Here is a 24,344-nt window from a genome sequence, read left to right on the forward strand (position 1 = left end):
AAACAGAAGCATAAATGTTTAGTAGAGGTTTGCATTGGCAAATCTGCACCACCAGCAAGACACTACTGATAGCATCAACTCTGTTAGACAACATGCTGGGAACAGCTGGGGGCTGATGTAGTGGGGCAGAGCACACATGATGGCCAGCAGTGTAGGACCTATTAGTAATTTCTAAAATGAACAGGAAAATGGCATGACCAACCAAGAGGCTGATTTTAGAGTCCTGCAGTGTTTTCTTCAGCCCATTCAGAGCACAAGTCACAACCATGAGTCCAGAGCCCAACAGGATCAATGGGGTCCAATTTGGGTAGGCCAGCAACTTTTTGCCATATGGCAGGAAATATTTAATCCACTCTAGCAGAACATACCATTGAGCTCTCATTTAGTTGTCCTTTCCCTGGACTTTTGTAGTATTTGGAACAGTGGTGTCAGTGTCCCAATCCAGGCAAAATAGCAGCTGGATGTACATCTTGGATACAAGGCCAGAGCCAGATGCCACAGGTGCTCACAAGGGACAGGATGCCAGCTGTGTGGATATTTAAATTCATTGAAACTTCTCCAAGGCTTCAGTCTAGTTGGCCAGGGTGGCTTTACCTAACTGGGCCTGTCCCATACTTGTTACTTTACCTAGTTGTTGCTGTTATTATTGTTTTCATTAACCCTAATAGCTGGAGGACTATATGCCAGACAAACATTAAGTGTTTGAGCCTAATCTTGGATATTATGTCTCATAAAATGGGTGTCTCATTCATTATCAAAGTTTTCTCAACCTCCAATGATGACAGTTCAGTAACTCCCTTGCAAGGAAGTGCTTGTATAGGGCAAGTGGCTGTATTTAACACCTAAGTGCATTTGTGTGTCTACTTGGCAAAGGGCCTATGTACTCCACCATCAACTTCTCACAGGTTGGGTGGTTCAGTGTGACTGTTCCTGACTGTGTACCAAGTGGCAGCATTGGACACTCAAGTCCATTACTTGGGTCATCATATTTTAGGGATAATATTCTTAGTACTACTCCATGCAACTTTAGCACTCTAATGTTCACTTTTGCTATGTACCCACAGAATCCTATTCGCTGCTTGGGTCAGGACCAGGGTCCATACTTTAGTCAAAGCATCAGCCTCCATGTTCCCAGAGGTGGAGGTCTTATTATGAGAAGATACATGCAGCTGTTCCCACTGTTGCCACATCTTGAATCCCCGAAAAGGTAGTACAGAGCTACTAGTATAGACTATTGTTCTTATTGCCATTGTGCCATCTACAGTATGAGGCCTCGGTTCAATGACCAATTCTCATTTCAAACAACCATTGGCCACAAGTCACACCAGTTTAGACACGCGAGTTCTCCCTGAGGGACTTATCCTTATACCAAGCATTTTCAGGTATAGGAGTCAATCCCTCTGTTACATAGTTGATATAATTGATGTAGGCACTGAATTAAATAGGAAATGAAAGCCCACCAATAGCTCAAGGGTCCCACAAAAGTGTATGCTTTCCTTAACTGTACAGGAGAGGGGGAAAATGTGTACTTTGTCAATCACTGTTCCAATTTTAAGTGGGTCTTACCCAACTAAACTAGTTTGGTTGAGAGCTATGTTTTACAATCTATTACTTGGTCACTCTGCCCCCCCCCCCCAGGACAAAGAAGAATCACTAAACTGGGGTTCTAAAGTTGGAACTGGGGACAGTGGCAAGCATCTGAGTAAAACATCTACTCTAGATGCAGAACATTTGGTACAGAGGTGGAAGAAGTCTGAGGTCTTGTCAGTTTGCCTCTTGACAAGATGTGGAACTACTGCCCATGAGTCATGGGAAGGGTTACTGGGTATGTACAATCCTCAGCATGCCTTGTTCACATTAGAGCTTCCCACTACGCAAGCAGGGAGAGGGAAGACAAAGGGCGTCCCCATGTCTTGACACCACGATTGTCCAGGACTTAGCCTCAGGATTGTGGGGGCAAAGGCAGAAATGCAGAACTCTTAAACTTTTGGGAAGAGTTATTAGGCCTCTGATCTGTAAATCACTAGACGTGGGCCATGTAAATGCTTCTCAATGACCATAGGTACAAGTTCCTACTCACCCTGTCTAAACAAACTTATTAATTTTGAGTCTCCTCTATATTCCAACTGCGTAGTTGATGTACCTTAATACAGCAGTATCTCTCTTCAGGAACAGGATTAGGATTGTGGGAGTGGTATTTGAAATATAACTGTCATGGACCTAGACCAACAGCTAAAGTTCAGCCTTGCTTATTACTTTGCTTAGAACTTCAGTTTCCCCCTCAGGGGTCTTCAACAAAATTACCACACTACAAATATTTCTTCAAAGATTTATTTCAGGCCCAGCACAATGGCTCAATTGGCTAATCTTCCCCTTGTAAGTGCCAGGATCCCATATAGGCACTGATTCATATCCCAGCTATTACACCTCCTATCCTTATGGCTCCCATCTCTCAGGCTCATGGCCTTAAAAAGCAGCAGAGGACAGCCCAAAGCCTTGGAACCCTGCACTTGCTCCTGGCTTCAGATTGGCTCAACTCTGGTTGTTACAGTCATTTGGGAAGTAAACCAGTTGATAAAATATTTTTCTCTCTGTCTTTCCTTCCCTCTGTAAATCTGCCTTTCCCATAAAAATGGGAAGAGAGAAGGAGTGAGGGAAGGAGAGAGAGAGAGAGAAAGAGAGATGTTTCAAATGCTGGTTCATTCCCCCAAATTGCCACAAAAGCCAAGAAGCAGGAATTCCATAAAAGTCTGCAACATGAGTGACTGGGACCCAAGTACTTGAGCCATCTTATTCTGCCTTCCCAGGCACATTGATGGGAAGACTGATAGAAAGCAGAGCAGATAGAATTGTCGTATGGGATGGGATGCTGGTACCATAAGCAGCAGTTTGACCCACTGTGTCACAATGCCAGCCTCCAGATATTTTAATAATAGAATTTAATATGAGATCTTCAAGGAACCCTGGAGCCTTATTTGCTCAGTTAATAAATGATGAACCTGAGCCCCAGAGAGAGGTGGAAACTTGCCCAAATTTCCTACACACAGCACATGTAGGAACTGACATCTTTGCTGCTTGCCTCATAATTTGATTATCTTTCAAGTAATAGACATCAAATTATTTCTTGTAGGGTACCCCAACTGAAGAGAGCTCTTAAAATTAGCAGAAATATTTTACTAGAAACCAACACAGGGCATATATTCAAAGATCCCTTGAAACTTTATTTAGTACCAAACTCTGTACGTGCTGTGTTTTCCCAATATATGCATAACTATGACAAAGTTTGATTTTTATTAAGCATGATAAGAGATTGATATGTATAACAAAATTCTGAAATTGGATTCCCCTGCTCTCTCAAAATACCTTTTTGTACTGGTCTCACCTTTCTTCTTACCCTTGGTTGACCGTGGAAATTGAAACCGTGGATAAGAAGGGATTACTATAAAACACATGGTGCCTACTTACTCAGAGAATTTCATCTTAGCAATAATTAAGGGATATGTAATGGGACTTCTGCAAGCAGGTGCATGTTAGTTCATAGTCTTATAACTTCATTTTAACAAATCAAAGCCAGAACACATTTAATTAATCTTGTCAATCCAATCCACTAAGTAGGTCTGATACTGCAATTTGCAAAGTAGGAGTTTAATCAACGGCAGCATTGCTTCTTTCATCATGATTTTTTTTGACAGTTTGAAGTATCAAGTTCATACACGTACTTTGATAATAGGATTATTGGGAATTATGCTTTTTTTCTGCTATAAGTTGGGTGCCCCTGAAAACAGACTTTAGAGATTTTCATGCAGGAAGTTTACTGGGGAGAGAGAAAGAGAGCGAGCGAGCGCACTAGGTCGAAACTAGCAGCCCAGAACTCCATCTGGATTTCCAATATGAGTGGCAGGGCACAAACACTTGGACCATCATCTGCTCCCTCCCAGGATGCACTAACAGGAAGCTGCATTGCAAGTCTGGACTCAAATTAGCACTGTGATATGGGATGTGGGTATTCCGAGTTGCGGATTAATCCACTATACCACATTGCCCACTCCTTCCTTATTTATTTATTTATTTATTTTTGTTTATTATTTTCATCCAATTAAAAGGCAAAGAGACAGAGATCTCCCATCCATTCTTTTACTCCCCCAATACCTCCAACAGGTAAGTTTGAACTATCTGAGTCAGAAAAAGGGATGCATTGAGAAATAATATGGTGGTCATTGTGGTACACTAGGTTAAGCCAACATTTAGACTCCCACATCCCATTTGGGGGCACCTGGTTCGAGTCCTAGATACTCTGCTTCCAACCGAGCTCCCTGCTAATGCACCTGAGAAAGTAGAAGATGGCTTAAGTACTTGGGCCGCTCGCTGTGCCCGTGTGGGAAACCCAGATGAAGCTCCTGGTTCTTGGATTCAGCTCAACCCAACCCTGATTGTTAAGATCATTTAACCAACATATGGAAGACTTTTTTCCTCTCTCTATGTGACTCCACCTTTCAAATAGATAAAATACATCTTCCGAAAAATGAGAACCTAATGTACAGCATGATAACTGTAGTTAGTAATATTGTATATTTGAATTTGTGAAGAGAAATCTTACGTGTTCTCACCATTACCACAAAGAGTGGTAACTATGTGAGATAATGGATGTGTAAATCAGGTTTACGGTGGTAGTCATGTCATAATATATATGTGTATATATATATATATATATATCTCGAATCATTACTTCTATGGTTTAAATATATACAATTTTATTATATATTTAGTTATCTGAAAGGCAGAGTGACAAGTAGGAAAAGAGAGAGAGAGAAACAGAGAAGGAGAGAGAGGTCTTTTATCTGATGGTTCACTCCTCGAAACTACAACAACTGGGACTTGGCCCAGTTGAAGCCAGAAGGTAGCAACTCTATCTGGGTCACCCATGTGGATGGTAGGAACTCAACCACCACTTGGGCCATTATCTTCCCGTTAACAGGAAACTGGATCAAAAGCAGAAGAACCAGGACTTGAGTTAGTGCTCTGTTATGAATTCTCAAATAGTGGTGATTTAACTGGTTGTCCCACAATTTCTACCTATATATAATTTTCACAAAATAAGCAGGCAAGCGGACAAAAAACAGTATCATGCATTAAAAACTTTTGAAAGTAGCCGAATTAAAGAGAAAAGAAGATAAAGATACACATGCGAGAAGATAGCCACATAAACATTTGGGATCCAAGACAAGGCCAAAGTGACATTTGCATCTGCAAAGTGATACAAATATTGATTTGAATAGAAAAGCGAATCACAATAAGAATCTTCAAAAAAGTTCACAGAAAACATACATTATGGAAAACCTACCCATGGATTTCAATTGCTTTTTTTTTTTTTTTTGCATTAAAGAAATCGTGCCTTTTCAAATGGAGATTCTATGATGGACTATGTCAAGCAGTGGATTCTTCAACAACCTCTTGTGCTTGGAGTGGCAAGTTTGGCAGCGATTCATAACTGGTGAACTATCAAAACCACTTGAGCAAGGATCTCAGAGCATGCCCCACATCCGGAACCTGGGGTGGGTGGGAGACTGGGTGGGGCTTCTCCCTCAATATCCCCCTCTACCTCAGAGACATGAAGGAAACAATATGGAAATAATAGTCTTACCCACTATCCTATAGCCCTTGAATCTTTTTACCCTAATTAACTATGTAAAAATTGTCAAAAATATAATAAAAATGGGGGAAAAAAGAAATCGTGCCTTTTAACCCTATTCTTCCACAAACTTTTTTTAAAATTAATTATTTATTTTTATTGAAAAGTCAGATTTACAGAGAGAAGGAGTGAGAGAGAGAAACATCCTCCATCTGCTGGTTCACTCCCCAAGTGGCCACAATGACCAGAGTTGAGCTGAAAGGGAGTGGAGCAGCCAGGACACGAACCAGCACCCATAAAGGATCTTGTCACATGCAAGGTGAGGACTTTAGCACTAGGCTACCATGCTGGGCCTTTCCACAAACTTTTTGAAGTATCATATTTGTTCAGGTCATTAGTTATTCTTTCAATTATTATATTTTATATTAATTCATAAAAATGTAAAGTTATATAACACAGTAGATTAAATATCACCAAAGTCAAGCTCAGTGCAATAGCTCAATTAGATAATCTTAGCCTTGCAAAGTGCCAGGATCCCAAGTAGGAGCTGGTTTGTGTCCTGGCTGCTCCATTTCCCATCTAGCTCCCAGCTTATGGCCTGGGAAAACAGTAGAGGATGGTCCAAAGCCTTGGGACCCTACACCTGTGTAGGAGACCTGAAAGAAGCTCTTGGCTCCTGACTTCAGATTGGCTTAGCTCTGACCATTGCAGCCACTTGGAGAGTGAGCCAACGGGTGAACGATCTTTCTCTGTTTTTCCTTCTCTCTATAAATCTGCCTTTCCAGTAAAAATAGATAAATCTTTAAAAAATAAATAAATATCACCAAAGTCAATTAAAGGATTTGAATTAAAGGATTTGAGGAGCTTATGACACAAGGGGATTGTCAAAGAGTTCATCAGAAGACTAATCTAGTACTCCAAGTAAGATATTATCCACTATAAACATGAAGTGTGATACACAGTAGCAGAACATGACTTGGATTAATTTGAGGACATGTGCTGTAGGAATAGATTGATCTGATTACACTTACATTTGAATGTATTTGCATCACAAGGGATCTTCAAAAAGTTTATGGAAAATTCACATTATGAAAAATGATGCATGGGTTTCATTTTTGGTATTAAACATTTTTAATTTTTCACAAGCTTTTCAAAATTACCCTGGCATTGCTGTGTGAGGTTATTTCATTATAAAATAAAATTTTTAAATAAATAAAAATGTTTTTTAAAAACATTAAAAGAATGGGGATAAAAATAGGTCCTACCTCTTAAGGTTGATGGAAAGCTTAAATGAGATAATTATGGGGCAAACATTTGGCATAGAGGTTAAGTTGCTGCTTGGGATGCCCACGTACCTTATTGGAGTCCAGAGATTTGAGTCCTGGGTCTGTTTCTGATTTAGCTTTATGCTAATATACATTCTGGGAGGCAGCACATGATGGCTCAAGTGCTTTAGTTCATGCCTCACCAACTTGGGAGACCTGGATGGAGTTCAAGCCCCACCTGAGAGTGAACTAGAAGCTTGGTACTGACATGTGCAAAAACTGGGGCTTGGAGTGGGCCTGGCTGGGAGTTATTAGGGGTCGCCCCGACTAGGCCACAGCACCCATTGGTATGCATGAGGACCCGGTCTGTGGCAGGCTGGACTTGGTTGGGCTGGGCTTCTAGGGCCATAACACCCATCAGTTTGCATAAGATATTATGCTGGGGTGGAGCTGACCAGGCAGTTGCATCCACCTGTATATGCATTGGCTGGTGGAGGTGATGGACCAAACCTGACCCTGTACTGGTTGATGCACACAAGAGTCAAGTCTGAGGTCACCCCTTGGGAGATTTCTTGGGAGAATCTTCAGCTAGATGCCTGGACTCAGAGCCCAGCCACAGGGAAAATCACAAGATATGTGGTTCAACCTTGGAATGCATGTATTTTAACTGGACCTTCTCAGTTGCTGATGCCTATGCAGTGGACAACGTGCCCAGATGCACACGGGGGATATGATGGACAGCTCATCTAGGCCAGCAGAGGATGTTGACTTGTTAGGGGATGGAAAGCAGAACAGGTTGAGCAATTCTCCTGGCCAAGCTTGCAGCATGTTCCTGTGTCTCTGGATGCACTAAGGTGAACTTTGTCAGCCAATAGATTTTTCAGCCCTAATGCGATGAAACCAACAACATCTCAGAACTATCAAAACCACTCAGGTAAAACACCGTCAGAATATTTTTGTCCACATTGGGGTTTCTAAGGATTCATCAAAAGACAGTCCCCCATCCCTGGGCGCTGTGTGGTTTGACAGCAAAGAGTGGTCCTTTTCCCCCCTCCCCTTGCAAAAAAAGAAACTGAAACACTTGTCCCACTCACCTTCCTCCATATCTGAGCCTCCCCACCCTAATTGGAGGCCTACATCCCTCTCAACCATGTAAACAATATTAAAAAGAAAATTTAGGGCCTGGTGGCGTGGCCTAGTGGCTAAAGTCCTTGCCTTGAACGCACCGGGATCCCATATGGGTGCCGGTTCTAATCCCAGCAGCTCCACTTCCCATCTAGCTCCCTGCTTGTGGTCTGGGAAAGCAGTGGAGGACGGCCCAAAGCTTTGGGACCCTGCACCCGCGTGGGAGACCTGGAAGAGGTTCCTGGTTCCAGGTTCCTGGCTTTGGACTGGCACAGTACCGGCTGTTGCGGCTCACTTGGGGAGTGAATCATTGGATGGAAGTTCTTCCTCTCTGTCTCTCCTCCTCTCTGTATATCTGACTTTGTAATAAAATAAATAAATCTTAAATTTTTTTTTAATTTTAAAGGTAAGTAAAAACTGGATACTTAAAGCACAGTATGTTGATGAAAAATCGGATGTATTATTAAGTCTCTCTTGTTGTCTCTCTACTCTGCTACTTATGACTTTAAATTAGGCCTGACATCTCAGTTTTTTTCACTTGTAAAGCAGAATAACAATATGTGGCCAACTACTTCACAATGTAAAATTAAATGACCTATATAAAAGAATACAAAAGTGTTTTATAAATGTGCTATATGGATACATATGAAAGATTTCTTATTATTTATAGTCAGTTGACTTGCTGTTTCTCTTTGTTTTTAGGGATTGTCTTAAATGCCATAGCTCAAAAACTGAAATGAAGTTTACAGTCATTTCAATTATTGCAGAATTTTCCAGCTTTTCTCTTTATTGGCTTTGCTCCTCCATCAAAATATGGGAAGCGAGAGAGCTGAACTTAAATTTGTCAATTTTACTGTTAGTATTTGTGGTAAATGTTTCCATGTTGCTTAACATTATATTTTGATTTTCAAAGATGGATGCTATCCATTTCCTCCAAAACAATGGAGAATTTCAAGATTAATTTTCTCACTTTTTTTTGTTCTAGTACTTAACAAGTAGGACAGACAACCTAAATTCAGAAGACTGAATTTAGAAGTCAAAGTGTTGTGCCCAGATTTTGAGATACCCAGAAATCACCAGGAGTCTGACATAAAAGGGAGATTCAAGAGCGATCCTGACAACCTCTTAACAGGAGGTCATATACACAGAGCGGGGGGGACACCAGAGTGGAGCAGGTGGACAGGAGGAGGTTTGTATCCCAACCCTGGAGACTCCCGGCTCCTCACCAAGGACTATCAGTACAGGCACCAAGGACTACATCCCAACTGCCAAGGAGACCACGGGGAATTGAGTGCCTGCGGAGGCTGAGAACTCTGAGGTCATCCACCCCCGTCTGGATCTACCACATGGGATGCAAAAGCCCAAACCCTTCCTTGCAGGATCCAAGGTCCTCGGAACAACAGCCAGGAATCCTGAGCGGGCCGCAGAAACTTCCTTTGGGACTCGGGAGAGGAGCTTTCTCTGATCCTTACTTAGTTCCAACTTTGGATCCCCACCTGTCTTGCAATGACCATCACACACACACACACACAAATTAGAATAGATAGAGAACAACAAGGAAAGCTTAGAACCAGACAGGAAATGGTCAGCGTGGACTTACACATTCCTTCCTAGGCAGGACACAAAGATTAGTTACTCCTCACTAAGGTGTTGAAGATTTCTCTGCACACCCCTCCTAGAACTGTTCTGCACCTCAACTGTTGACATATGCCTTGTTAGAGTTATAAGCCAGTTTAGACTATCCTAAAATCTGCTAAGTTCAGCACAATTATGCTTCAAAGCTATAAAATGCTAAATACTAAAATGAAAATAGACACGAGACAGCTGAATAGTACCCTATAACCATTTTAAGGTGTATCGAAGCCGGTTCTGTGTATAAACTAAAATTGAAATGTCAATGAAGTAGTCACAGGATGTGGTTAAGAAGTTGCATTTTTTTAACATGTTGGTTACTCAATACCATGTCAAATAATTCCATAATGTTGTAAATTGTTGTTGCTGTTGTTGATGTTATGTTGTGGCTTATAATTGATCAGGATATTTTGCCAGCTCTGCCTTCAGACCAGAAATGGTCTCCCCAAGAAACCATTGAATTTATCTGGACAATAAGATGCTGGACTCTATGCTTGGTATATGCTTGCAATGAAAGACTCTTGACTGAACTTGAACTGTGATAATGCAACAAGGTGGAGGAATCCACCTTGGGGGAAGGGCACGGGGAGGGATTAGGGGAAATCCCAGTGCCTATGAAACTGTGTTACATAATGCAATGTAATTTAAAAAAAAAAAGAAAAGAAAAGAAATCACCGGGAGTCTGAAGTTGATCCAAGTGCACAAGGATGGTTTATTGAAGCACCGTACGTCCGAGCCTGGTTTCTTAGTTGAGAGCAGGCAGCTGGCTGGTTGGCCGGCCGGGAGTGTGGCCCCGAACATAGAGTTTTTATAGGGGCAGTCCACAATAGCTTGAAAAGGGGCAATTCACAATAGTTGCAAAGTGAAGGGAAATACCACACATTCCCTACCTATCTCGGCTGGACAGCCCATGCCTCCAGCAACTAAGGGAAGCACCACTTAATTACTTGGAGCCACCTGTGAGACAACCAGACTTAAGTGGGCCTTGATTCATTAAAGGTCACATAGTTCGCTAAAGGTCACATAGGCCATTTGGCCTGCAAGCTCTCGAAGTTTATTTGTAGCACTGAACAAATGGTTGGAATTTTGATATTGAGGTTCTTCAAAAGTACTAGGTTTCCAATCTTAGCTTTGTTCGTTTTTGGATGTGTGAATTGGATAACTCACATTAGAAAAAGGAATTACACTAATATTATGTGTAAATGGGTAATGCATATGAAATTCTGTAAATTATAAAACTCAAGATGTCACTACTATTTATCAATGGTGAATTACACTTTAAGAGCCTTAAAAAGTGGAACTGACAAGATAGGTAGGCCTGCTAATTGCTAATGGTTAATCCAGATAAATGTATGCATCAGTGTTTCCCATGTGAGTGCAAACAGAAGACAGTCTGACAATGTTATCATTCTTATTCATATTCTATGGCATTGAGAATGAGGCCACTGGTCTGAGGAGACACAGGACAAAGCTGTAGTGGTTTCGGCCCCAGGATGTCTTTATAATACCATTTTCAAGTTATCATAGCATTTAAATTACTGTTAATGATACACTACCATTTCAGCGTTTCCCCTTATTCAGGGGTAAATTATCCACTCAATTGTTCCTCCCACTTCAAGTTAGCAGATGCAGCTTTTAAACCCAGAGACTCTTTGATTCTCATTATGTGAAAAGATGCACAGGCTTTATCATCCAATCAAATGGAAACTCTTTGCTGCTAATAGTCTACAGAACTGAAGAGTCAGGCACAAAGCAAAGAAAAAGAGAGAGAGAGAGAGGCCACTATTAACAAACCCCGAACAACAAATAATGGGAAACAGAGCCAGGTCCAGGTCTCACCAAAGGCCTGGATTCTCCCTCATCTTATGACTTGGATATTTCAGAACGCTGGTATGTGTGGGCTATGTTCCTGTGTGGAAGAGGAAAATCTAAGAATCAACTTTTGGGAAGTAAAATTATAGAAGGAAAAAATGGGAAAATGTCCAAGGATCAAATAGTTAATGCACGCCAGTTTATAGATAGGGAAAGTCAAGTCCTAGAGAGAAAAGACTTGTCAAATGTCACTGGATAATTTAGGGAAGGGGGAGCAGAATTAGCAGGTTGCTGTGTCAGGTAGTAGCCTCCTGAAAAGGGAGTTTCAAAGAACGTTTAAGAAAAACAGTCACAATTACTAGGTTACTTGTTAAAGATTTCCTGGGTCCCCTTTCAGGTATACCGAGTTAGAATCTCAAAAGTGAGCCAGTAACACCAGAATTTTAGCAAGCTTTATGATGATGCTGGTACACATGATGTTTGAGAAGTACTGCCCTAGACACTCTCAACTCGGGCTTTTGAGTGAATCCGTACCCTCTTTTTCTTCTCTCTCTGTCTCTTTGCTTTTTTTGCATTTTTTCCCCACGTATTTAAAACAAGAGCAGATCTGAAATGCTGCAGAACCCCCATAGTAACACGCACTTGTCAATTGTTGGGCCCAACCAATAAAGAGAAAGATTTGGCTGGCGGTCAAGCCCACTTAGAAAGCTGCCGCTGGTTGTCGAACAGTATGGGTGAGGACGGGCTCCACAGCCTGCAGACATTTTCACGTCCTCCTTAGGTTACGCAGATAAGCTAACTAAAGATGCAGTTCCTGAGGTGTAATTTTCCTGCCCCGTGACACCAACTGGAAATATGGGCTTTCTATGTACAAGTCGCTTGTTGCCCCCGATCCACTGCTCGATTCGACCAATCTCCCAACTTTTTAAAAAGCACAAACCCTGGAGTGTTGCAGGAAGACCTAACAGCAGGATTGCCTGGCCTTGCCGGCCTCGGCGGCAGGGCTACGTGGAGAAACCCACGCAGCAGGGGTGAAACAAAGGGTTAACAGGCAGCGCTCCCCAGAGTGGCAGGGAGAGAAGCCAATTGGGCGCCCGAACAAGCATACGTCTGGTGTGGGCGGGCTTGGGACAAAACGTGTGAAAAGAAACCGGAGGCGGCCTGGGGGTGAGAGGGCAGGTGGGGTTAGGGGTTCGCGGGGGGGGGGGGGGCGGGAGGGGGGCGCTGCCAGAAAGACTCGCGACCCTGGGCCCCTTCCTGCTCTTTTCTCCTTAGGGTTCGGTAGCAGCGGAGACAGCCGGGGACCCCGTGCATGGCCACGGAGTTACAGTGCCCAGACTCCCTGCCCTGTCAAACCCAGCAAGTAGTCTCTGACTCAGCCTTAAATCCTGAGCCGCAGCGGCTGGACGAACACACCCCGGACTATGTCGGGGGAAGCTGTGCCGCCATGGCCAAGCTGACTCTCCGCCAGGAGGACACTGAGTGTAGCGTGCCCGCCGAGAGGGACCCTCAGGCCTGCAGCGATGCCACCCTCAGCTCAGAGAGCAGCAGTGGCGCGGGTGATGGTAGTAACTCGGACACATTCGTCGGCGACTCCCTCCCGGTGGACACTGAGCTCTCCTGGCAGATCGGGCCGCAGCTTAAGTTGCTGCCTATGAATGATCAGATTCGGGAACTGCAGACCATCATCCGTGACAAGTAAGCGGAGATTGCAAGGAGAAAGGGAGGTTGGAGGGTCTTGCAGGAGGTGGGCGGGGACTGGAAGCAAAAGGCCTAACAGGGTAGTGTTCTTGGCCTAGGCTAGCTGATCTTTGGAGACTGGGGCAGGGCCTTTTCTTTTGGGGTGTGGACTGGGGGTGTCATGTGACACAAGCCTCCAACCCTCTGGTTCCTAGTCTCCGGGTTGAATTTTTCCTTTGTGGAAGGAGGAACCTTTTGAGGTAGCCTGGGGCCTCTTTGTCTCTGAGCAATGAATTCTCACATATTCTAGGCAGGTAAACGCCCTAGTATAATCTGCACATTCCTGTCCACGTGGTAAATCTATGGTTATTAACTGAATTTAGGCTCTATTACTGATCACCTCAGGCTCACAAATCAAACTTAAACAATTTCAAGGAAATTCTATTCTACTCTAGTGCCCTTCTGACCCTTTAATGTTTGCTATGGTAAATATATCATTGGATCTAGGATCTTGAAGTTCATGGTTACCTGGTCACATGAAGGCTTATCATCCAGCTCTTATCAATATCATCTTAGTGTAAACAGAGCAAAGGGAACCTTAAGGAACCTTTGACTATTTGTGATCCTGCAAACCAATGCAGCTAGGACTTCACATTAGAATGCTAGAAATTTCTTTCTGAAATTTCTCTGAGTCCCAGGTGAACTTGTGACACACAACCACTGGGGATATCCCCATCCTAAAAGTAAATGTCTGGTTCTTGTTCCGGTTCCGCTGTATATCCAGCTTTCTACTAACGCACAACCTGGGAGGCAGCACTTGATGGCTCAAGTGCTTGCGTTTCTGCTACCCTGTGAGAGGCTCCGATAGAGTTACTGGCTCCTGGCCTGGTCCTGGGTCAGCTGTTGGACTTTTGAGGGAATGACCTAGCTGGATAGAGAATCTTTCAATCTTTGTCTCTCCATCTCTCTCTGTGTTGCCCTGGTCTTTCAAATAAAAATAAGTTAAAAAAAAAATTTTTTTTTAAGAACTCCCTAATTCCTGTGTTGTAGATGGGTTTTCTCAAGAGGAATGAGTGCCATGGTGAATTATAATTGGCTTATTGGCAACACTTAGAGTAGCTACAGGTTGTCAGAATACCCTGTTTTCGGTAGTAGGCCATGCTTCCATCTTTTAAAAGTGCCTACTGACAGAGTGCCACTTCCTTAATCAGACTCTGGTAACTTTTTTCTCATACTGTTTCAATAGGCCCCTAATTTGTTTCTTTGCCTGCTGTTTTCTCTCTTCCATACCCACCCACTCATAACTGTACAATCAATCTTCTTACATATACAGCTCTGTCTTAGTAACTACCATACTCAGCAGCCTTCTTTCGCTTCCCCTAGCCTATCAAATAAACTCCACAATCATTGGCTTGAGATCAAGGCCTCTCATACGGTTTCTCAGATAAATTCTGAATCATCCCTGCTTCTACTCAGTCAGAATTCCCTATATCTCTGTTATGCCTGTTCTGAGTCTGTCTATTCACAATCAAACCCAATTTTGCATCTGAGCCTCTGCCAAGAAAATTTTCCTTATTTTAATTTTTAAAAAGATTTATGTATCTATTTAAAAGGCACAGTGATGTAGAGAAATATCTTTCATTCCTTGGTTCACTTCTCAAAAGGTCACAACAGTCAGGGCTGGGAACACTGAAGCCAGAAACCAACACTTCCATTCCAGGCTGCCACTTGGGTGGCAGGAATCTAAGTGCTAGGGCCATTGTTTGCTGCCTCCCGGTCACTTAGCTGGAAGCTGGATTGGAAGTGCTCCCAGATACTTTAAATTTGGATACATGTATCGCAAGTGGCAACTTACACTGTTGTTCTGTAATACCTGCTCTGAGAACATTTTCTTTCAATATTTTTCCTGGCTGATCTTCCCCTAGCCTTTTTAAAAGTAAAGATTTATTTGTGGGCCCGGCACCGTGGCCTAGCGGCTAAAGTCCTTGCCTTGAAAGCACCGGGATCCCATATGGGTGCCGGTTCTAATCCTGGCAGCTCCACTTCCCATCCAGCTCCCTGCTTGTGGCCTGGGAAAGCAGTCAAGGACGGCCCAATGCATTGGGACCCTGCACCCACGTGGGAGACTCGGAAGAGGTTCCGGGTTCCCGGCATCGGATAGGCGCGCACCAGCCGTTGCGGCTCACTTGGGGAGTGAATCATCGGACGGAAGAGCTTCCTCTCTGTCTCTCCTCCTCTCTCTGTATATCTGACTTTGTAATAAAAACAAATAAATCTTTTAAAAAAAAAGATTTATTTGAAAGAGTTACAGAGAAAAGGAGAGAGACAGAGAGTGAGAGAGCTTCCATCTTTTGGTTCATTTCCCAACTGGCTAGAGATAAGACAGGCCAAAGTCAGGAGCCTGAAGCTGCATCCAGGTGTCTCACTTGGATAGCAGGGGCCCAAGTACTTGGGCCGTGTTCTGCTGCTTTCATACATGTGTATCGGGAAACTGGATTGGAAGTGGAGCAGCTGAGACTCAAATCAGTGCTCTTATGGAATGTTGGCATCACAGGTGGCAAATTAATTTCCTTCCCTGGCCTTTTTTTTTTTTTTTTTAAATATTCATTTATTCATTAATTACACTGCATTACATGACACAATTTCATAGGTACTGGGATTCCCCCCCCTTCACCCCAAACCCTTCCCCCATCATGAATTCCTTCACCTTGATGCATAACCACAGCTCAAGTTCCGTTGAGATTCCCTAATTAAAAGTTTACACCATACAGAGTCCAGCATCCCACTTGTCCAGTTCAAGTTCAACCGCCTCTTAGGGAGGCCCTCTCAGGTTTGTAGGCAGAGCCAGCAGAGCGTCACCTCGATCAATTAGAAGCTCCAACATATCATCAGCAACAGTCCAGGTACGATGAGGCTGGTGCAGAGTCCACTGATTGACATAGTCCGTCTTAGGGTTTCCCCTTGTCCAGTTTTCCGCTGCGCAGGTGGTGGAAAGCTTGCTCCTTCCCTGGCCTTTTATAGGCAAGATTTACCTTCTATCTGGTTAGGTGTTTTAGAAAGCTGTTATTAGGTTGGAGTTTTGGTGTGTTTTGCTTTTAAAATCTATTTACCAGAGACAGGAGATAGAGACAAAGAGAGGGAGACAGAGAATATAAGTGCTCTTATCCCCTGGCCCACCACCCCAAAGCCTGCAGCTGGGAGGGAACTAGGAACTTGATCCAGGTTTCCCACCTGAGTGACAGGAACGCAACCACTTCAACCATCACCATTGCTTTTAAGGTCCACACTAGCAGGAAGCTGGATTCAGGAGTTGGAGCCAGGCGTCCCCAAGTGAAATGTAGTTGTCATGGTATCTTAAACTTCCAGGCCAAATACCTACTTCCAACTTCTAGATTGTTTGAGAGGCAGAGAGAAACAGAATGGTAGGAAGAGAGGACTCCCATTTGCTGGTACACTCCCCAAATGCCAGCAATAGACAGACCCTAGTTGGACTCAAAGCCAGAAGCCGGGAACTTAATCCAGGTTCAGGAACTTGAACCTGAACTTAAGCTTTCACTGCTGCCTCCCAAGATCTGCATTAATAGGAAACTCAAGTCAGGAGGAGAGCCCATGTCCAACCCGGGCACTCTGATAGGGAAGTCAGGTGTCCCTTAACCATTAGACCAAATGCCTAACCCCATTTTATATATTTTTATATATTGATCATTTCTATTAGGTTTGAAGTTCCTTGAAGGCAGAAGTCTCACATCTTTGAACTCTAACCATGCCTTGCCTTGTGATGCAGCAGATTAAGCTGCCACTTAAGCTGAAACCTATAACCTATTACCGGCATCCTGGTTTCAGTGCTGGTTTGAGCCCCAGATACTCTGCTGCTTATCCAGTTTCCTGCTAGTGCATCTCAGGAGGCAGCAGATATTAGCTCAGGTGCTTGGGCTCCCGTCACCCATGCAGGAGAACTAGGTGCAGTTTTGGCTCTTGGCTTTGGCCTGGCCCAGTCGTTGTGGTCATTTGGGGGAGTGAACCAGTACGTGGAAGATTTTCTCTTTTTCTTTCCAATAAATGGATAAATAAATCTTTAAAAAATAGATGCTCCATTATGGAGCTTTCTTCTTATTTATTAATGTTATACTTATGAAACTATTTAAGTACTTTTAATTAATCACTATTGCAAACTACTGTGATCATGTGCTCTAGTAGATGAAGCAGTGATTTAACAAATAGGAACGATAACATTGATAGTTGTCCAGGTGGTTTAAATAAAGCTTATGTATAAAATAAGGACAATAGGGTGATAATTCTTATTTCTGTGAAACAGGAATTACTAATCTTGGATCTTGGACCCTTGTAGGTATAGTTTGTTTTCAGGACGTTAACAATCTCTTAGAAATTATCTTGGAGCTTCTATTTGCATGTGCATTGTAATGATTGCTAACATTGACATCTTTATTGAGGTATGATTCACATTCCATACAATTTAAGCTTCTAAAATATACAATTCAGTGGTTTTAAATATTTTCACAGTTGTGTAACTGTCATCACAACCAACTTTAGAACATTTTCGTGACCTCACCAAGAAATGCTATATCCATTATCAATTACTTTCTGTTTTCCCTCCAACTCATCCAAAGCCCTAGATAAGTAATACTTTCTGTCTGTTGATTTGCCTATTCTGAACATTTTATATAAAATAAATCATAGAATATGTGGTCCTTTGTGACTAATTTCATTTGGCATAATGTTTTCAAGATTAATCCATGTTATTAATATTAATATGTAGCATTCCTTTTATGGCTGAATAATATCCCATTGTATGGGTATACTGCAGTTTGTCTTTTCATCAGGTAATGGACATTTGAATGGTTTCAACTCTATGGCTATTATGAATGATTATGAGTAATGCTGCTATATACGTTTGTGTGCATTTAACTTTTTTTTGAGAGACAGAAAGAGGGACAGATTTCCCATCCTGCAGTTCACTCTCCAAAAGCCTCCAACAGTAGGGGTTGAGCCAGGTTGGAGCTGGTGACTCAATCTTTTTTTTTTTGAAAGATTTATTCATTTTATTACAATTCAGATATACAGAGAGGAGGAGAGACAGAGAGAAAGATCTTCTGTCCGGTGATTCACTCCCCAAGTGAGCCGCAACGGCCGGTGCGCGCCGATCTGAAGCCGGGAACCCGGAACCTCTTCCGGGTCTCCCACACAGGTGCAATGTCCCAATGCATTGGGCCGTCCTCGACTGCTTTCCCAGGCCACAAGCAGGGAGCTGGATGGGAAGTGGAGCTGCCGGGATTAGAACCGGCACCCATATGGGATCCCGGGGCTTTCAAGGCGAGGACTTTAGCTGCTAGGCCACGGTGCCGGGCCCATGGTGACTCAATCTTCAGTCCCTCATTTGGGTAGCAAAGACCCACTACTTGAGCCATCACCTGCTGCCTCCCAGGGCGCACATCAGCTAGAAGCTGAATTGGGCAGTGAGGCCCAGAGTTTGAGTCCAGGCACTCTGATAAGGGATATGGACATCCCATCTGCTGACTTTTGACCATTGGGCCAAATGCCCTCCCTTGTACCTTTTCTTAATGGGGTAGGGATTCTCTGCTTTCCTTAGCTTTTGTAAAGGGTATGATAACATAAACCATTATTGTAGAGCTTGGAGACAGCATGGTATTTGTCATTTACATATGACAGTATCAACTCATATTTGATTAAATTTCATTACTTGGAAAAGCCTGGGTTATATCATAAACCTAGATGTAAGTGGATCTTTTTTTTTCCCTCCCGAATTTGGAAGGAGGCAGTAGGATTCAGGGGAGTGAGCTCAGGCTAGATGTTTAGCAACTCTGTGCTGCTTCAACTTTATCATTTATGAAATGAAGATGTTAGTAATAGCTCACAAGGCTCTTGGAAAGCTAAAACAAGATATTGTCTCAAAAAATGTTGTAAACTGTGAAGCGCTGTGCCTGTTTAAAACATTTCAAACCATCATGTTTGGATTTTAGCTGAAAATTTGAAGCTATCTCAGAAAGTTCATGGAAAATAGACTTAAAGTAAATTTGTTGCAAACATCTTGAAATGTCTGCATGGTTATTTTGTGACATGCACTTCCACGTTTGAAGATCTCGTGTAGAACTCACATTTTTATTTTGAAAATCAATATTGAAAAGCACTGGAAAATTTTTTGCTGCTTTCATATAACATGGAAAGACTACAATTTTGCTAATGTATCTGCTTATTTAGGTTAGGAACAGTGGTTTTGCTTTATTTTTTAACTAAACCTGTTAATAGAGGTTTTATTTTCGGTTTCTTTAAAAAAAATATATCTGTTTCTGTCCCTCTAAGAGACTGGTAAAAGTTTGCCGGTGGTAAAAGCAGTTGTATTTACATAGGCCTAAATTATAGAAAGTGCCATCACTTTTCATTCCCTGTCTTTTTTTTTTTTTTTTTTTTTGGCTTGTGCTGCTTTTTCTTTGATGTGGTAGTATACGTGTGTACTGAGGAGCTGTCTGATAATAGAAATTACTGGAGTACTTGGGGCTTTTTGTTTGTTTTTATTATTCCTGGTCTTTAGCATGTATTTTATAAGGGAATTGCTTTGAATTCACTTAGGCATAGGCAAGTGGGGATTGAGCCAGCAGGACTCCATGTTGTAGTATATATAAGAGGGTACTTCAGAAGGCTGGTGGAAAAATGGAATCAAAGGTATGAATTTATCTTTATGCAAAAACATCTTTTTTTTGCAATATACATTTTTCATAGATTTTGGAAAACCAGTTTTGTATCAAGATAAACTCATACCTTAATCACATTTCCCAGTTTAAAGTGCTTTCCTATATTAAAAAGAAGCAAAGCTGAGAGGACTATACTGATTTCAAATGGAGTTATAGTGCTCAGTATTTGACCGTAATATACGGATTGTTACTGAATTTCAAGGAAATTATTTTCTCTCTTTTGGAGAGTATAGTAATCTAAACACAGAATAAACAAGTAATTTGCTTAGCCATATATGCATGGATCACAGGAGAACTTGGAAAAAGAAATGACACCTTCATTTCCCCGGTTTTGTTTTTGTTGCAGTGGATTAAACCACACATCTTTCCCTTCCTGCCTCCTTAATGTGAGAATAATGTACTTTTCCCTTGTTTTCATTGTTTGAAACATGGTTCATGACCTTATATTCAAGGCAATGCAATATATTTAAAAGATCATCCTCCCTGCCCAAGTTTTTGTTTTCTTTTTGTCTTTTGAAACATTAGAATTAGAGTTATTTTGTGACCTAGTGAATGTTTCTTAAAATCTTTTAAAAATTATTTCATCTTTTTTAAAAAAGGTTTGTTTTTATTGGAAAGGCAGATTTACAGAGAGAAGGAAAGACAGAAAGATCTTCCATCCAAATGTTTCCTACATATGTGTCCTAGGAGAGGCTTTGGCATGGCCTTTGCAGGCTGCTTGGATGACAGTTGAGCAATTTGTGACTTAAAATTTTTTTTTTTTCATTTTTAAGAAATTCATTTGAAAAGCAGAGTTATAGAGAGGAGAGAAAGAGAGAGAGAGCCCTTCCATCCTCTGATTCATTCCACAAATAGCTGCAACTGATAGCTTGGGTCTGGGGCCAGGCTGGAGCCAGGAACCTGGAGCTTCTACCAGGTTTCTCAGTGGCTTCCGGGGCCCAAGCACTTGGGCATTTGTTTGCTGCTTTCTCAGGCCAGCCAGGAGCTCCCAGCAGGGAGCAGGCTTAGAAGTGGCACAGCTAGGACTTGAAGTGGGGCTTACATGAGATACAGCCGTTGAGGTGGCTGGCATTCTTACCTTGCTGAGACTATGCTGTCCCCTGCCACACACTTTAACTTTATTAAGCTGGTGACAATTCATTTCAGGATGGATGATCATCCTATGCAATCCTAATGTGAACAGCCTGATAGGATTGGAGTCATCTAAATGATGTAATGTTCTTTATCAAGGCTTTGCAGTCATTCCCTGTGAAGTCCTTTCTGATTGTGGCTTTTTAAAATGCAAGTTTCCAACTTCCCTATTTCAAGGTTGTTTGCAGTGTCTTTGGCGCAACTTGACCATCTACAGCTTTTGAAACACCATAGGAGAGGGTATTTTCTCAGATTGCACCACAGACCCTGGGACAATGTCCAGTTTCCCTTGTGTGGTGATTTACTTGGCTTTGGACTTGGGGTAAGAGCAAGCCAAGGATTCCATACAGTAACAGTTAACTGAACTTGCCTATGGAGCCTGGCCGGACACCACCCCAAGACTGGAGGAATCGCAGAACTTTTACTTTCAACTTGTACAAACCCAAAATGCCCATCACGGGGAAAAAAACAACTGTCACGTGTTCATTGTTTAAAACATGGATGTAGTTTTGGTTTTTATGTCTTTCCTATGTGAATTTTCTGATTGGCTTTTTGGGGTAGAAGGAAGGAAGTCAAATCTTTCAGCTACACAAGTGGTAGAGAATTTATTAGGCATATCCTAATAATTTCTCACCAGCTAGACTGGACTCCAAGAAGACAGAAAGTCAGCTCTGGCACACAGTATTGTTTACAGGGGCATGGATGTAGCAATCCTAATGTTAGGAGAAAAATGATAGCTCCCTTGTTTTCTACCTGAATTTGAATATTTACATTGAACTCTGCTTTGAGCTGCAAGTGAGTCATCAATACCACTCTATTTTATGAGCTTATTAAGAAGGTGCTAAAGAGCTGTGGCCTTGATGACTTGCACCTGGCAGGTAGTAACAGCTAATTGTTTTTAGCTTTTCATTTTGGGTTAGCTTCCTAGGGATTTTTTTTTTCCCTGAAGGTGAAGGAAGGAGAAGGAAACTCACTTATAAATTGTCAGCATACCCTCAGAACCTCTAGGGGCTATCCTTTATTTATTCTTTATTTTCATTTATTTGAAAGGCAGAGTGATGTCAGGGAAGGGCACAGAGCTTCCATCCACTGGTTCACTTCCCAAATGGCCACAATAGCTGGAATTGGACCAAGCCAAAGCCAGGAGCCTGTAAGTCCACCTGGATTTCCCACATGGCGGCAGGGACCCAAGCACTTAGGATATTATCTGTTCCTTTCCCAGACACATTAACAGTGAGCTAGAGCATAACCAGAGAAAAGATTTGAACTGTCACTCTGATATGGGATACAAATATCACAAGTGTTGACTTAACGTATGGCTACGGCACCACAACAGTAGCCCCTTTATTTATTTATTTTAATATTTATTTCTTTGAGAAGCAGAAAGACATAAAGAGAGCTCTCACCTTCTGGATTGCTCCCCAAATGCCTGTCATGGCCCCATATCACATCAGTACTGAAGCCAGGAAAGCGGAACTTGGTCCAGGTCTCCCGAGAGGCAAGAATCCAATTACTTGAACTATCACAGCTGTCTCCTCAGATCTGCATTAGCAGGAAACTGGAGTCAAGAGTTGGACTTGGGTATTGGGCCAGGCACACCAACCAGCATCTTAACTACTAGGCCAAGCATCCACCCTGCTTGTTTAATGATAATACAGAAACAAAGTAGTTATGGAAATAGAGTTTATGCTTTCAGATCTTTTGCTAAGCATGAACTTTAAGTGAAATATCTTTATTTTAAACCTCCCAGAAAAACTTTAATCTTCTATTTCCATTCAACCTATGGCTTAAAATACAAAAACAATAAAAAATATATTAGAGCTGAATTTTTTTAAAAGATTTATTTTGTTTTCATTGCAAAGTCAGATATACAGAGAGAAGGAGAAACAGAGAGGAAGATCTTCTGTCCGATGATTCACTCCCCAAGTGAATGCAATGGCCGGTGCTGCGCCAATCCGAAGCCAGGAGCCAGGAAATTCTTCCAGGTCTCCCACACAGGTGCAGGGTCCCAAGGTTTTGGGCCGTCCTCGACTGCTTTTCCCATGCCACAATCAGGGAGTTGGATGGCAAGTGGGGCTGCCGGGATTAGAACTAGCACCCATATGGGATCCTGGCGCATTCAAAGTGAGGACTTTAGCTGCTAGGCCACGGTGCCGGGCCCTAGAGCTGAATTTTAATCCATTTCTTTTTTGTTCTTAATTTGAGGTTACCAGATTAAAAGTAGAATGCCCAATTAAACTGGAATTCAGATAAATGATTTTGAAACTTATTACTTCAAAACTCTTAAGCAACAGATTCAGTAAAGTTGATAGAAGGTAACTTAGGTGCTAAGGAGTGTGTGCAGGTTACCCATTTTTACCTCAGAACAGTTAAAAAGTTTTGCTCCCCCTTAGTCTTTTTAAGCTAGGGCTATCATTATTTCATCACTATCATGGGCCAAATCCTCCCTCCGTCTCCTCTGCTCGAGACAGCGTGGCTCGCTAGTCCTCATTATGTTCTGCCTTGTCTATGGCTTCCGGTGATGCTCCAACTCCCTGAGTATGTTTTAGCAGGGCCTCGCTAGCACTGCGGGCAATGGCTGGTGGGGTGGAAAAACACAGAGCCTGCAAGCTCATGCCTGCTGTTGACCCAGGCGGAGGCACCAGGTGCTTGCTGTGCGCGTGCACAGACCTGCAGGTGCGGATTGATGGTACACCTGCGCAGTCATGAGGCCATGCTCCAGTTTAGAAAAACAAGGGCAGCATCAGCGTTTACTGACTGGTTGTGGAGGGAACATTGTGGGCGCACACGTAAGCTCCGGAGCCAGGAGTCTTGGGTCCGGAGTGAGGGAGGGGTGGAGGTGGGGTGAGTGGAGTGTGTTTTTTAGGGGGCTGGGCTCTGTTTAGGTTGCTTGTGCCGTGCAGGTTGCCAAAGCCCCGAGACTAATGTGCAGTGCTTTGTTTGTGGCACATGTGAGCTAAGTCTCTCTTCCACAACACATCTTCATTAAAGAGCCTGTGAGAGGTTATCTTTCATAACGAATACAGTAAGTCTCAGATGCTAAGTGCATCTCTCCTCTGTAAAAATTCTGGATGCCAGCCAGTGTGTGAAGTCAGGTGCTATCCAACCTGCATCACACAGACATTGGAGGTCACCTTCTCAGTAGCAGTGGCTAGCACTGATGGGCATCATTTTAGGGTTATGAAGGATAGGAAGGGCAAAGGACTACCCTTGGACTTGGTTTAGGTCTCCTGCCCATGTTTTCTTAAGCATACACTCAGGCCGACTGCAAACACAATTTCTGACTCTACAGTCAATACCGGAAACATTGGGGACCACTCCAGAGATGCTTCCCAGCCCTGC

At 42.6% G+C, this 24,344-nt stretch overlaps 1 protein-coding gene across 1 annotated transcript in view; it reads left to right on the top strand.

The window, feature by feature from the left end:
* The first annotated feature begins 12,504 nt into the window (after positions 1 to 12,504).
* UPRT (uracil phosphoribosyltransferase homolog) overlaps positions 12,505 to 24,344 on the top strand; it is a 33,065-nt gene continuing 21,225 nt past the window's right edge. Inside the window, exons 1-2 of the mRNA XM_004592768.3 lie at positions 12,505 to 12,630; positions 12,739 to 13,161. Of these exons, the coding sequence (XP_004592825.2) occupies positions 12,776 to 13,161 (386 nt within the window). The 5' untranslated portion in view covers positions 12,505 to 12,630; positions 12,739 to 12,775. The remainder of the gene's footprint in view (positions 12,631 to 12,738; positions 13,162 to 24,344) is intronic.

Source organism: Ochotona princeps, chromosome X (assembly GCF_030435755.1).
Source record: "Ochotona princeps isolate mOchPri1 chromosome X, mOchPri1.hap1, whole genome shotgun sequence".
In the NCBI taxonomy this organism is placed as follows: domain Eukaryota; kingdom Metazoa; phylum Chordata; class Mammalia; order Lagomorpha; family Ochotonidae; genus Ochotona; species Ochotona princeps.